Genomic DNA, 15,007 nt, shown 5'->3' with positions numbered 1-15,007 from the left:
TGTCAACATAGAAGTTCATTTCCCTATCTGATAGATAGATTGAATGTTTGTTAAATCTTCATGCAATATTTGATTAAGGTCGAAATAGAATATTTGCGTATATTTATAATAGTGGGGTGATGTTAGTGTAAAACAATTAAAACAACTTTAAAAACCTTATACCTCTATATTTTTCAAGAAATTTTATTTATATTTAGGTGAGCCACAAGGTGCTATTTAGGTGTTCGTTTTTTAAGTTTATATAGTTTCATCGTCGGACGTCTAGACAGAATACAAAATTCCATCCGCGTCATCTCGACGTTCGTCATTCTACAACTGAGAGTTTCTTAGGCAGTTTTTGCCACGCACCACCTAGTGGAAGCACCTGCCCACTAAAGTATTTCCGAACAAATCTGAATTAGGGTCCTCTAATTCTTAAACGGCCGGCAACGCACTTGCGATGGCAATGTAATGTCCAGTGATGCGGCGGTATCCCACAAACATCAGGTGAGCCTTCGAGATCAGGATATAAAAATATTTTAACTTATTAAGTAGGTATATTTAATTTTATTTGAGTGGTAGTAAAACTGGGTGAAATAGTCTGCGTCATGTTATTTAAATAGGATAGGTTCATTCAGAAATATGTATTAAAAATAATAATACTTTTATATTATGTTTGTATTTATTATTTATGATAACTGTTTTTTTTTATTTTTGCTATGTGTATGTATAATATATGGTAATAAAGGATAAATAAATACATATTTTAGCATTATAGTTATCTTAATTGGTGAAATTCAAGTTAAACTAAATAATGTTTAAGATAGGTATCTTAAACTGCCCAAACTGCTTAGATAAGGCTCACAAACGGGCTCTTACATCAATTTAACCCTTCTCTTTAAAATAAACACATAACTCTTAGTCAAACGATTTTACTTTAAACACACCATAATATTACGACTATTTATTTTATACCTTCAATAGAAGAAAGGATTTCACATATTCAATAATACTATCTTTTGTAGTCAAAAAAACATTTGCCAATCGTTAAAATGTCCTCAGAACATTAAATAAAATTACTCAGGCATTTTAAATTGATTAATTAATCCGTTTAGTATCGATCTGGGCTGTTAAAACATGAGTTATTGAGTTAACAAACTTGTAAATTGATTTTCAACTTCGATGAATGTTGAATTTTAAATTGTCTCGATACAATAGTAGTGAAATAAAATTATTTCACTTTGTAAGTTGTTAATCGGTATGAGTCGCTATTGTTCAAACAATATTGTTCATTTTAGTAATTTTTTAAACATTACTGTTTTTCATTGTATCTATTATATATATAAATATATTTATATATCGATAGCTTATATAATATATAATCTGTTTCCCTTGGTTATAGTGAACGGTTGGAAAATATTTGCTTGTTCTTTTTTTATTGTAAGGAGAATCTTATAATATAAGAAATTACAGTTTGATCGAAACAATATAAATCATGAAAAGTATGGAAACGTAACGACAATATTCGTTTTACGTAATTGTCTTTTGTTTGAAATTACTGTCAGCGATTGACATAATTAGGGCCTTTACAATAATAAACACTATCTTTTTAAGTAATATTCATTTTAATTATTTATTCTTATATTAATTCTCAAATTCACAGTTAGGATAGGACAACTTGCATCAGATCACTCAGCAGACAATACTTAATTTCATCATGAGAAGTTTCGGATATAAGAAACGATTTTGTTAAAACATATTCAAATAACGATAATGATATATTGTGAAGTATTTAACTATTGCCCATTACATTTTAATGTCCCTTTCCAAAGGGCCTGGGACTAGTGCTGGGCAGGCTACCTCTAATTAATTAATTTGATATATTTCTTTTAAATATTGTTTGATGATTTGCTTTTTTTTACGCCGGCTTTTTCTTTCGGCCTACACCCTCTGTCTTCTTTGCCGATGAGTAGAGATGCGCACAGGTTCGAATTGATTGACGTGAAATAAGTGATACCTAGATGATCTTATGTTCCAAAATAAACGTATTTTTTTTTTCATTTAGATGAAATGATTATCACTTTTGCCTTAAACGATCAGAATATCAGTATCATCATCATATTTAAAAATGGCTCCAAATGATTTTACTATTGGATAACGTCAAAATTATATTTTGGAGTCTTGGGAAGTACGATTTAAATACAAAATAATAATTTTATTTATTTATTTTGTATTATGTAGCAGCAATGGAATTACTGTCAGCTGCCATTGTCATTATGTTACACGTCAAAGTCAACTCAAATGACACCTAAGGGTTTGCTTAGTTCATATATTTTATTTAAGCATTAAAAATAAACTATTAACCCGTGACTGGTTTTACGGTACGTGAAATGTAGCAAAACTTTTTTGATGATCAAACTCTGTAAAATGCATTTTATTTTTAAGGTTGTGCAATATTTACTTAGACTTCTATTTTTAGAATACGTCATTAAATCGATATTTCTTTGCTGTATTCACTGTAGCAGCGTAATTAACTATTGATAGGTCTGCAAAGGTTTCAAAAACGAATGTGTCATATTGTAGGCTTCCGCATTGCGCCAACGAACTGTATATATTCTTTAATAACGAGTTTTTAACATTGGTTATTGCTACGAGACCTAGCTATCTAAAGCGCATTTTCTCTATTCTACTTATATTTGTAGCAGTTTTGTTCAAGGCGATATTATTGAATGCCTATTAAATCAGAATCAGTGTGTGTACATTGATTTCAAAATATTCAGAGATTTCAGAGAGTGACAAATACTAAACGTGTCGTAAAATATTTGTATCAAAATGTTATGCTTAATTAAATGATGCTTAATTGAATCATGTTTGCAACTATAGTAATAACATTTCTTCTAAGTTTAATTGCAATTTTAAAGTGAAACTTTTTTATAAAGCGGTGTACATGAGAGGTGGGACAGCTAGTCAGAGAGATCATAAATCATAATCTCAATCAAATCTTAAATTATTGCAGAACTCAGAACTTGCAGAGTTGTTAACTAAGCAATTTTAAGTAGTCTATAATACATAAATAAGGGATCGATGTTGGCGATAAGAGGCATGTCGTCTAACGTTTAATTGAATAGGCTGTATAAGTGGAAATGAGGTGTTGTCATGGTAACTGATTATTGACTTAACATAAAACTTCGTGATCTATGTGATACTCTTTAGTTACAGATAAATCTTATAATTTTTTTTATTTTTTAATAACTGGGCTATGCCCACAATTGTGCCGTCCTAGCCCTTTTACTTGCGGGAAAGAATTATATCAATGTTCCACGTATTTATACGTTTTAGGGTGTCACCTTTATTTGAAACAAAAACTTTTTTTACGTTGTTGACTTTTATCATTCAATATGTGTTTTTTTTGACTTCTTGAATCAGATAATATGTCTAGGTGAAAGCGTAGATACGCGGACTGTTCAAGGTATTCGAAAAATAGACCAAATGTTTTTTTTAATTTAGTTTATAAAAACCCAGAGAATAAAAATATTTATTTAAAAAAATTAAAAAACCTTCATGCTGCGCAGAAACTACAAACAATTGTCGACAGCGGATAAAAATATGCGAATAAATACAATCTAAATAACGATGAGCGAAAAATGGCTGAACTCTATTTGAACAAAACGTAAGCGTTGTTTTTCAATTATTTTAAACTATATTTTTATATAAAAGTTGTATCGACGGTCGAAACATGTATTCTGTTATCGTTGATAATATAAAAAGTTTTGAGGGTACTTTAGTTGATTCGTTTTTCACATACCCCCATAATTATTGATGTACCTAATTATATATCATGTTTTTACCCTGTCGTTATCATGTCACACAGCAATTAAATTGATGAAACATTAACGCCTCGAGGTTACCTTCATGTATAAAACCGGAAATACTTTAGAGGGAACATTATTAGAAACTTCGAATATAACCACCAAATCACCAGGAAAATAAATAATTTCCTTCAATACATTTGACATGCATATAATTTAGTCGAGATCCGTCCTCAGGCGAATTTTTGAAGTCGTTTAAAAAGCAGAAGGTAATTTGTCCTTTCACAGACACGTTATTACAATGAATGTTTCTCGCACAATGCTCAAAACCCATTAAACAATAGTAAAACTATGTTTACGACTGTAGTTGTTTGTATGTAGTACTTTAGCGTCTATAAATACGATACTGTCGTCCGTTGGTCAAAAATAAATTGATGACATCAAGGGTTACTAAATTAGATTGTCATGCGTGCGGTGTTTTACCACTGATCTTATGTTCTGATTAAATATTTATATAAAAATTGTTAATGCTGTTTATAAGTAGATGTACACCCACGTCCAAAAGGTAAGGAAGAAAGGTTTTCGTATTTCATCTTCGAACTTTCTTTTTACCACAGGGTCAAATGTAAAAAAAATTGTATGGAAAAGAAAATCTTATATTATATATTTTCTTATAATGAAAAACAAAATAAATAAGTTGATATATAATAATCAGTTTACTGCGGAACGCCTTACGCATAGGACGTATCCTTGTGTACAAAAAATCGTATCGCGAAATTAATTATCTATAAGGAACTGTTATTAACCTACGTTAAAAGTAATACTTGGATATTATTAAATTTTAGTGTTTTTTTTTTGTGAGTTTTATTCTGGACGTTGTCTTTAATAACAAATACAACAGGACAGCTATGACGAAATGTGGGGAATGCAATGAAGGCCTCCTTGATGGGGCAGTTTGCTCATTATGTAAACAGACGTTCCACTACAATTGTATAGGAATTACAGAGGGAGGATATCGAAAACTTGGTGACAGAAAATCTACTTGGCGTTGCCCTAAGTGTAAATCAGGGGGACTATGTCTACAAGTGAATACACCGACACTTTCTCCAACGCATGAACCTTCCAGTAAGATCTTAGAAGAGATAAGAACCCTGTCCTCCAGAATGACAGCCTTTGAAGAGCTTGTAGGCCAGATAAAGTTAATGAGAGATGAGTTCTCTGAGCTGAAATCCTCAGTAGTCGAAGCTAGCACAATAATTAAAGACTTTGGGTTACGACTACAAAATATGGAGGATAGGCTTCTGGAAGTAGAAAAAACCAAAGAACTTATTAATGGTTTACAAAGCAGAGTTGATGTCTTAGAATGTGAAAGGGATGCGGCAGAGCAATGGAATAGAATGAACAACGTTGAGTTAAAGGGAATACCACAGACCGCGAATGAAAACCTGCTGGATTTAATAGTAAGCATAGGATCCAAAGTTAATTTTGCTGTGACGAAACAGCAGTTAAACTTTATAGCCCGCACACCATCAAGAGACTATAATCACCCAAAGCCGATTGTTGCGTGTTTCAACAGCAGGTATGTTAAGGAGAACTTCGTGACAGCTGTGAGATCTTTTAACAGGGAGAGCGCCCTATCTGCCAACCTGTTAGGACTTAGAGGCTCCGCAAAAATATTTGCTAACGATCACCTGACCACCCGGAACAAAGTTCTTTTAAATAAGACAAAGCAGTTAGCCAAGGAAATGGGCTGGCGGTATGTTTGGGTCAAGCACTGCAAGATTCAAGCACGAAGAAGTGACTCGTCACCAGTTTGTGTAATAAAGTCAGACAAGGATCTTCAGAAAATAACGAAAGGAGAAATGTGACTTTGTTCTCGCACGGTATTTTATCCAGCTCAGTTTTTTATATTATTATCATTACGCTTTATTATTGTTACCATTATTTTGTTACATTTACACATTATTGTTACCAGACCTCTCTATTGTTCGCTCTGGGTTGACCGGTTTGTCACAAGTAATACGATTGCTAAATACAACTCTGCTGCTATAATCATAAGGCTCATATCCTGCTGTGCCTCACTGTTTTCGAAATTAAGCTATTATCGCATGCTGAGGGTACTAAATAATTTGCATGATTTTACCGGGATATATTATTGTCTCACTCACTTTGATATTGATTTAAGACTTTCAGTAATGTACATCGAATTGATATTATATGAAACATATAAGTGTTTTTGCACATACGATACATACCTGAATTATTTTATATTATTTACAGTTGCACTATCTCATCAAGAATTATTTACAAGTCGTATAACTGTTGTATGTTTTTACGGATTCAGTAAAGAAAATAGGCTGCTATCTCAATGTGGACTTAATTATTTTGACGGTAAGCTGGCGATAGATAAAGTAGCAATGCTTGTTAATAATATAACTTGCATCAAAATGCTATCGTCTACTCTTATAGTCGTAGTAAATGACTTAACTTTCGAAAAATCATCGTTACAGCTCAAATTCCATGTAATATATAATGTGTATAGTATTCAGTTCTTTTTATTTTATTTTATTTGTATTGAACAACGTCATTATTTCGTGTTGTGTATGTATGTATTGTTTAAAATTGCATATACATATTACATAGGCATTGGCAATAACTTGATTTCAATTCTTTGAATATATACTACCAAAACCTACGTGGCTTACGTACCAAGTGCAGCAATCTTCTAAGTAGTATTTTGTTAAACTCATATGATATCCTTTCTTTTACGGAAACATGGTTAGTTGATGGTATTTATAATAACGAAATGTTTGACAACAGATACGTGGTCTTCAGACGTGACAGAAATTATGAGAAAACTAGACAGACCAAGGGCGGAGGGGTCCTACTGGCAGTGAATCGCAATTTAAAAGTAAGAGAGCGAGTAGAATGGAGGTCATCTGCTGAAGACATTTGGATTACAATTACGTCTGGAGCTAAAAAACAAAAAAATATTCAAAATCTACACATCTGTACCTTATACCTTTGTGCCGAAAATTGTGGTAACTCCTTTTTAGACCAACTAAGTAACTTTACGCGTAATTTAAACGAATTAATTTTTTCAAACCCACATGACAAATTTTTAATTTTAGGAGATTTTAATCTCAGTCATATTGACTGGTCTACGAGCGACGATGATTACACTTGCCTCCAACCGAAGGGCTACTCCGGATTGCAACAAATCGAGTTAATGGATACATTGATTCTTGGTAATCTTAACCAATATAATCATGTAAGAAATGTATACGGCAGAATATTGGATCTGGTTTTCTCTAATATTGCGGTGAAAGTCAGTGCATGTGACGATCCCTTGTTACCTGAAGACCCACATCACAAATCTTTATGTATCTTAACTGAGTTTTTACTTACCGATACTATTGAGGATAACAGAATAGTAAAATACATGTATAATAAAGGAAGTTATGAAGAAATTAACAATGAGCTAAGAAACTACAATTGGCAGAATACTTTATCGTCGAATGATTTGGAAGATGCTGTATCAACATTTTATGAAATTTTATACACCTTAAGAGATATATATATACCAAAGAAAACTTATAAGTTGTATCATTACCCTAAATGGTACACATTACCTTTAATTAAAATGATCAAGGAAAAATTTAAGTTTCATCGTAAGTTTAAAAAGTACAAGAACCTCTCGGATTATGAATCTTTTTCGCTTCTCAGGTCACGTGTCAAGATTCTTGAGAGACAGTGCTTCAATGAATATATTAGCAGAACTGAAAATTCAATAATAACTAATCCTAAACATTTTTGGTCTTACATTAAAAGTAAAAAACTTAACCACTCCTTTCCGAAAACTATGAATTACTGTAGCGAAACAGCCAGCAAGGGTGAAGATATCGCTAATCTTTTTGTTAAATACTTTAAGTCTACGTATAGAAATGATAATTTCAACAATCCATACACAACCGTAACTACCACATCACAACATGCACAAAACAGTGACTCTAATATATCCGCAATCGAAATACAACCTAAAAAAATATCGGCATTGCTAAAAAAACTAGATCTCTCAAAATCGGGTGGTCCCGATTTTATTCCACCACTATTCTTAAAGAAGTGTGCTGATAATTTGTCAAAACCACTTTCGCACTTATTTAATTTCTCCATACGCAAAGGTCTAGTACCTAACATATGGAAAGCAGCTTTCATTACTCCTGTTCATAAAAAGGGCAATAAATGTGATATTGAAAATTACCGACCAATTTCTAAACTATGTCTCATTGCCAAGATCTTTGAAAAAATTGTATATCAACAGGTGTATGCAGCTGTAAAGCCTCAGCTCACCAGTGAACAACACGGGTTTTTAAGGAATCGATCTACGGTCTCAAACCTTATTATTGCCAATGAATACATATCGAGTGGCATGGATAGGCGAGCGCAGGTCGATGTCATCTACACAGATTACAGCAAATGTTTTGATCGTATTGATCATGACATCTTGCTTACTAAGTTGGCTTCCATGGGTATACACGGCGACCTGTTTCGCTGGTTCAAGTCATACGTTGACAATCGTTCACAAGCGGTCGTTTTACAAGGATATACATCTAATTGGATGTCTATTCCTTCAGGTGTTCCACAGGGCTCCTTATTAGGACCCCTCTTATTTATACTATTTGTTTTATACTAAAATATTACTATATGCGGACGACATGAAAATTATGAAGATAATAACAAACGCGCAGGATGCATTACAACTCCAGGAAGATTTAAATCGATTTGAGGATTATTGTTTTCGAAACAAGCTGGATTTGAATGTCTCGAAATGCTTTTGTATGACATTTACTAGGAAAAGTAATAAAATCAGTATAACATACAAACTTAAAAATTCTGCATTAGAGGCTGTCGATGTTATTAGGGATCTAGGAGTTCTGCATGATAATAAGCTAATATTTGATTTACATGTAGATAGTATTGTACGGAAAGCGACCAAAATGCTTGGCTTTATTTTAAGAACATCATCTAGTTTTACCCAAGTAAAGACATTGAAAATTCTATATTGTGCGTATGTTAGAAGCAACTTAGAGTATGCATCACAAGTTTGGAACCCTCAGTATGCTTTTTACAATAATAGAATTGAAAATATCCAAAAAAAATTTCTTAAGCACTTGCAATTTAAGGCCAAAATTTCGCTGCCTGATTACAGAGCCCGGTGTAAACATTTTCACATGTTACCATTGTCATTACGACGTGATATTGCGGACACTATCTACCTTATGAAAATTGCTACTGGCGAAGTCGATTGTACTGAGCTAGTGAGTAAAATAAGCCTTCGAACATATAACAAAACACTTAGAATTATGAACATATTGCACGTGCCGAGAGTAAACACAAATTATAGAGGGAGGAACTTTATGGTTAGGGCAGCAAACAAATTCAATAACTCAACGGTGGACATTGACATGTTCGCTTGGAGTGTGGAGGCAGCAAGGAGAGCTCTGGTACAAAATTATTTTAACCAGGATGAATGAAGTGTATTGACTTCATTTTCATAGTCAACAAATTAAATTCTGTTTTTCTGTTTATTGTTATTGTTTTGTTTAACACTAAAATTTTTTGAAATGTCTAGGTACCTTCTTGTTATATATATTCATTCAAATTAAACTATTTGTGAAGATTTATAATTGGCCCATGTTGTTATGTATATATTCATCTATTTTTGTATTGTGCTGTGAATCTTCTTATGAATAAATAAATAAATAAATAAATAAATATTTGAATTTGTACAAAATTTGGTACATCATCGCAATTGTCAAATATCTATTGTTGATGAAAACATCTACGTTTGCACTAGGCTACTAATTCACATTTATGCTTTATTATATTAGATGACATAATGGGATAGGATTTAGATAAGAATTAACATTCTTAAGACATGGCCAAAAAATATGTAATGGGATATTATTAATTCTCAAAATCGTTATACAAGTAAACGGCACAATTAATCGTACTCGTGTGCAAAACAATAAGAACATGATACACCAAAAAAAATTGGTATGGCAGACCCTTATATAAATCATAAGCTTACATTAAAATGTAGAAGCTTTTTACAAAACAAGATTATGTAGTCCCTTATGTAGGCTAACCCATATTTATATTTTCTAGTCCACCTTTACTTAGAATTATTTTATTAATATGCATATTTTCTAAATTATGTTACTTTAGATTATTTGTGTGAGACATGGTAATTTATATAAATTTAATTATGTATGATAATTGACTTAATTGATATGAATCTGACTAATAATGTAAAATCTAAACTAAGATAAATTTGCGCGCCACTGTGTGTGGCAGAATATGCGAACGACTGACAATTGTACCACCTTGACATTTTGTACCATATTCGTGCAATGAATAAATTATTATTATTATTAGTACAATTTCCGGGGATATAATAATTATTTCGATGTTGAGTGCACAGACAAAAAATGCTCAATGCGCGCATTATTTCTATTAAGGGAACACAGTTCCAGCAATGCAAATCAAAGAAGCCGCAATAATTTATATAATATAAGGATTATTTGCTTATATGCTTATATACTTTACGAATAAGTAATGCAATCCAGCGAGGAAATGCTGCCAGCAATACAGGTGTTTTGATTTTCTTTTTAATAATTTTCATTATTGTTTTGTAGGTTAGTACTTGATTGTAATCCATAAAACTAATAAATAAATCCTCATAGTCTTTACTGTTTAGTGATAAATTAAAAATAAGGAACAACAATTCTCGCTCTGAACTATTTCTTTTGTTTATGAATCATCTATTATAAAATAATTATATATTCCGAAGAATGGTAACCATTAAATTGTTATTATAATTAGCGAGTACTTTTTGTTATGTAAATAGAACATATAAATACTTACGTGATAGGAAGCTAGATTACGATAAAGCATAATCGACAAGATCCAGCTTAATTGAGTGTAATCCTATCCGCCATTTATCATCATTATGCAACACCATTGTACAATAGAAATGAACTAACCATTTTTCCCACATCACCATGCATCATAGACTTAGTCAGGCTAACATTGTAATTGAGATCTAGACTCGTATACTAAAACGTGAATCAAAGTAAAATATTATCACGAGCTGTCTAATGCGTGACATTTTTAATACAAGACTTATTGAAATTGATTGTTTTATATGGTCTAAGGGATAACGCCTGCATACCGTTGTCTTCCAATGGGAGTTGCCGTTACAAAAATAATCGAAGGAAGCGAAATAATCAGTTTTGTTGGGAATCGAGCCTGGAATACCTTACGTTCGCTAATCTAGAAGCTTCGTTGACAGTTCGGTACGAATAATGTCGGAAAAACTTATAAATTGTTATCGATTATTTTAGGCTTATATCATAAGGCAAAAATCATGTCATGCCTACATTTGAGCAATTTCAAATGTACTAAATTAAAAAAGAGTGTCGGTTCTACTTTTTCAACCACGAAAAGGTCTATAAATAAATTCGAATTTCTCGTTAACAAGGTTTTAATTCAACATACATGTCGTCTTATACAAGCAGCAATAAGTGGGTTTATATGGGTATAGTGGAGAATCTAGGCGCTTAAAGTTCCAAAAGTGGAACGTTGAGAACTATTATTGTACTACCATCGCAACCTCCAGAATACCTTATACTGAAATATTTATTTGTAGAGCAAACTACAGTCAGCAAACTAAAGAGATATTGAAGCTTTTTGAGGCCTATTTCTCGTTTTTAATTTATTTTTCACAAAATATATTTCAAACGTGTTTATACGTCTTACACTAGATTTTATGATACTTACTGACTTTGTCATTTATCCATTGTGTCCTTCGCTTCGGACATATTCATGCTATCGAAACTTTGTAGTATTTACAACTCTTCTTAAATGAAGACCACTTTTGTGTACTGAATTATTATTAACTGCCACAGTCGAAGCCAGAAAACTTGTTTAAAAGTTTTAAAATTATTGTATTGTTGTATAACAATACAATACTTTTACATTCGCAAATGTAAATCATATTACATAGTTTATTTACATTCATGCTATCGAATATAAAGATATATCAGTATAAAGCCCGCATAGAAACACCTCTTTCAATAGAATGAATGTAGTATCTCATTAAAACTACCTTTTAATATGATTCCATACATAAAACTGTGAGAGGATTTTAAACTTTACCGCAAGTACTTTGAACCGCATTCATCAAACTAAACCATAACTTTTTGACTAAGCTTACGCGAGCACTTAGGCTGTATTTTTTTAGCGTAAAACTTTTTTATTTGTGCTTTAACTTTGTATGCGTAATTTTTTTAACGGAATTCGGTATCTTTTGATATAAACGCTTCTTCATTTACGTACTATTTTTTGTAAGCCAAGGTTTCAGTATAAGTAAAAGAGCAAAAAAGATTACATTGTTTTTGATTTCGAGGCCCAAAATGTGTATTTTTATAGATAAATAAAAAATATAGAAAGTTGAAAAAAAGTATGTTAGCTTCTTAGTCGTCTCTCTGAAAAAGGATTAAGCTGGCATTTTCTTAAGTCGTTGCGTTGGCTGTCAGTCAGATGTCAATAGTCAGATTTCTCTAAAACTCTTTAAAGTATGATTAGATATTTCTCTATTAATTTGTTTGTTTTAATTCTTTATAAAATAAATTTTATGATTTTTAACTATGCCTTATTATAATTCATTGTTATACATACATTGTTTTGCATATAAAATTATCTAGCTGACTATACAGAAAACATATAATTGCTATCGGACTTATCCGATACGATCCGACTTGTACGACCAGACCACGTCCATTTTTCGGTCTACGACATACCGGGTTTCCAGTTATCCCTTACAGTGCGATCACGGGTTAATTGGGAGGTAAAAGAAAATTCAGCGTCAGTATTGAGAATCTCCCTAGATTTAACATATCCGTATGACTAGCAATAATTTATTTTTTAATTTTTTAATGGCTTTAATTTGCACCAACTGGGCACAAAGTACTTCGCCAGTATCGTGTAGATGGAGAAGGCACATATTTATTTCCTCGCTGCTATTAAGACTTTAGAGAACGCTATGCTATGATCAATAATGGATATATTATGTTTGGAACACATAATATATATACGAACTATTATTTTCTACTCATCATTATATCTTCTTTACCATGTTTTTTGTTTCATTTATATAAATTGCAAAGGTTATGTTAAAATTGCCATAAACGTTCTTAATTTGAACAATAGTTCGCTACAAAATATGGACAATTCATAGCGGTTAAAATGTTGTTACGAGATGGCCGAGGTTCTTTTGTTCGCCGCTGACATAATTACCGCTGACATAAAAACATCACGGATAGGTAAACTCACAATCATTAACAGTAAAAAATAAATCGTATGTGATTAATAAACCATATTTTGTTGGGTAATGATTGTTCATAATATATCTCATTGTATCATACAAAATAGCCATACTACGCCAGCCTACGAATTTAGTTGAAAGTGACGTTCATAAATATCACTCGTATTAATGAAAAATTTTGACTGGCTGACAATGATGTGGCAATGAATGCTTAAGTTTTCTTAAAATAATATCATATTTCATATATGAATAATTATTATCTGTGTATTTTTGACCGATTTTAACCGATGTAAAAATCAAACGAAGGCCTTATATTTGAGATTATTTTTTATTCTATTAAGTTATGATACCCTTTAGCTATAAGATAAAATATAATCATAGGCTTGTCTAAATATACACGAACTTCGAGGTACTTAACTGTAGATTATAATATTCAAAAATATACCTCACACGACAGGTTACTATCGTCTGGGGATTAATGCTTCTTTAAAATTAAAAAATTAAAAAAAAGACATTTTAAATAATATTTTAACTGAAATAAAATTACAAATGTTTTTATGGATCCAAATAACTAGCACTCTCAGGGAGTTGATCTATGAAAATCGTGCAGAAATGTCACTGTGAAAGAAAAAAAAATAATGAAGAATGAATGAATTTGTTTTTACTCCATTGCTATAATTCTACATGTAAGTAGTATAAGAAAAAATTGAGACAAAATCAAACCCACAGTAGGTAGTTATTGCAAAAATACATACCGCAATCAAAATACTAAAATCACATACACTTTACACACACTGAAACACTGTCACAAATTTATAATCCACAAATCGCGCGGCAGATAATTCACCGAGTGTGACATGTACACTGAGCGACAGTCAGACGTAGACTAGCTCGAGCAGGGCTGACGTGAGAAAACGCGGGAAATGACGGAGATTCGCGCGAATATCTTTTTCATGGCGCCGCTCCGTAGCCTGCTTGACAGCTACGTGTTTTTATCATTTACGCTTTTATCTGTCGTGGTACATTAAATCCACCCTTGTTATTTTATTTATTTTAACCACGCTATTAAAATATTCGGAAATTCGGGACAGAGCTTGCTTTCTAATTCAGCCCTAGTAGGTAAAGGTAATAAATCGTCCTAAGTAAATTGAAGTGCAGAAATACGCTTACTATCACAATCAATTTCCTATGTAATAAAAAAAAAATTGGTTCAAGATAATGCCAAAGTAAGGGATGAGATGATATAGCTTATATAAGTGTGACTTAAAGTATTTCAACCTGGAAGATTTCTGATGCAAGAAACAAAAAGAAATGATTGAGTAACTGGACGAATTTAATATATTTATTAAAAAAAATTGTTCAATCAATAATCCATCACAGTCGCATCACAATCGCATCACATCGCTTAGTTTATATGAATATCGTTTAAAATATTACGTCCCTTTTTTGCTCAAAATTTCTTTTGTTTTACTTTTGAATGTACTTACTATACTTTTATTGAACAGATATTTCCAACATTTAATTATTTAATAACTACAATTGTTACTATAAAAGATGTAGTACTTTATTATTTTATCATTAATTTTCGTATCCCATATGTTACTGAAGTTTTTAGCAATAACTATTACCAGAGGCAGCTTTTTTCGTTTTATAAAAAAGGAGCAACATAATTTGTATGATGAGGCCTTCGCACGAAGGTTTTTCCCGTATTCTGTATAAAAAATGTATAAAAGATTTTGCAAAGGAAATATTAAAAACGAATCAGGGTAAATTAGTGTTTTGGTGTAATAAAGATTTCTATCTGTTATTTATTAAAGGCATATTTTATTAT

At 31.8% G+C, this 15,007-nt stretch overlaps 2 protein-coding genes across 3 annotated transcripts in view; one reads left to right on the top strand and one right to left on the bottom strand.

The window, feature by feature from the left end:
• The window catches only part of LOC110994151 (octopamine receptor beta-2R), a 97,887-nt gene extending 83,830 nt beyond the window's left edge, over positions 1-14,057 (bottom strand). The window contains exon 1 of one of the 2 annotated variants that reach the window (XM_022260661.2): positions 13,932-14,057. The gene's annotated coding sequence lies outside the window, so the exon portion shown is untranslated. The remainder of the gene's footprint in view (positions 1-13,931) is intronic. The other variant, XM_022260662.2, reaches the window with a different exon arrangement.
• Positions 4,697-5,656, top strand: LOC123689540. Its single transcript, XM_045629970.1, has one exon. It carries the CDS (start codon positions 4,697-4,699, stop codon positions 5,654-5,656), a length of 960 nt encoding a protein of 319 aa, XP_045485926.1.
• Positions 14,058-15,007: the final 950 nt, after the last annotated feature.

Source organism: Pieris rapae, chromosome 11 (assembly GCF_905147795.1).
Source record: "Pieris rapae chromosome 11, ilPieRapa1.1, whole genome shotgun sequence".
NCBI lineage: Eukaryota > Metazoa > Arthropoda > Insecta > Lepidoptera > Pieridae > Pieris > Pieris rapae.
The sequence above is the reverse complement of the archived record's forward strand: the minus strand, read 5'-3'. Positions and strand labels throughout refer to the sequence as shown.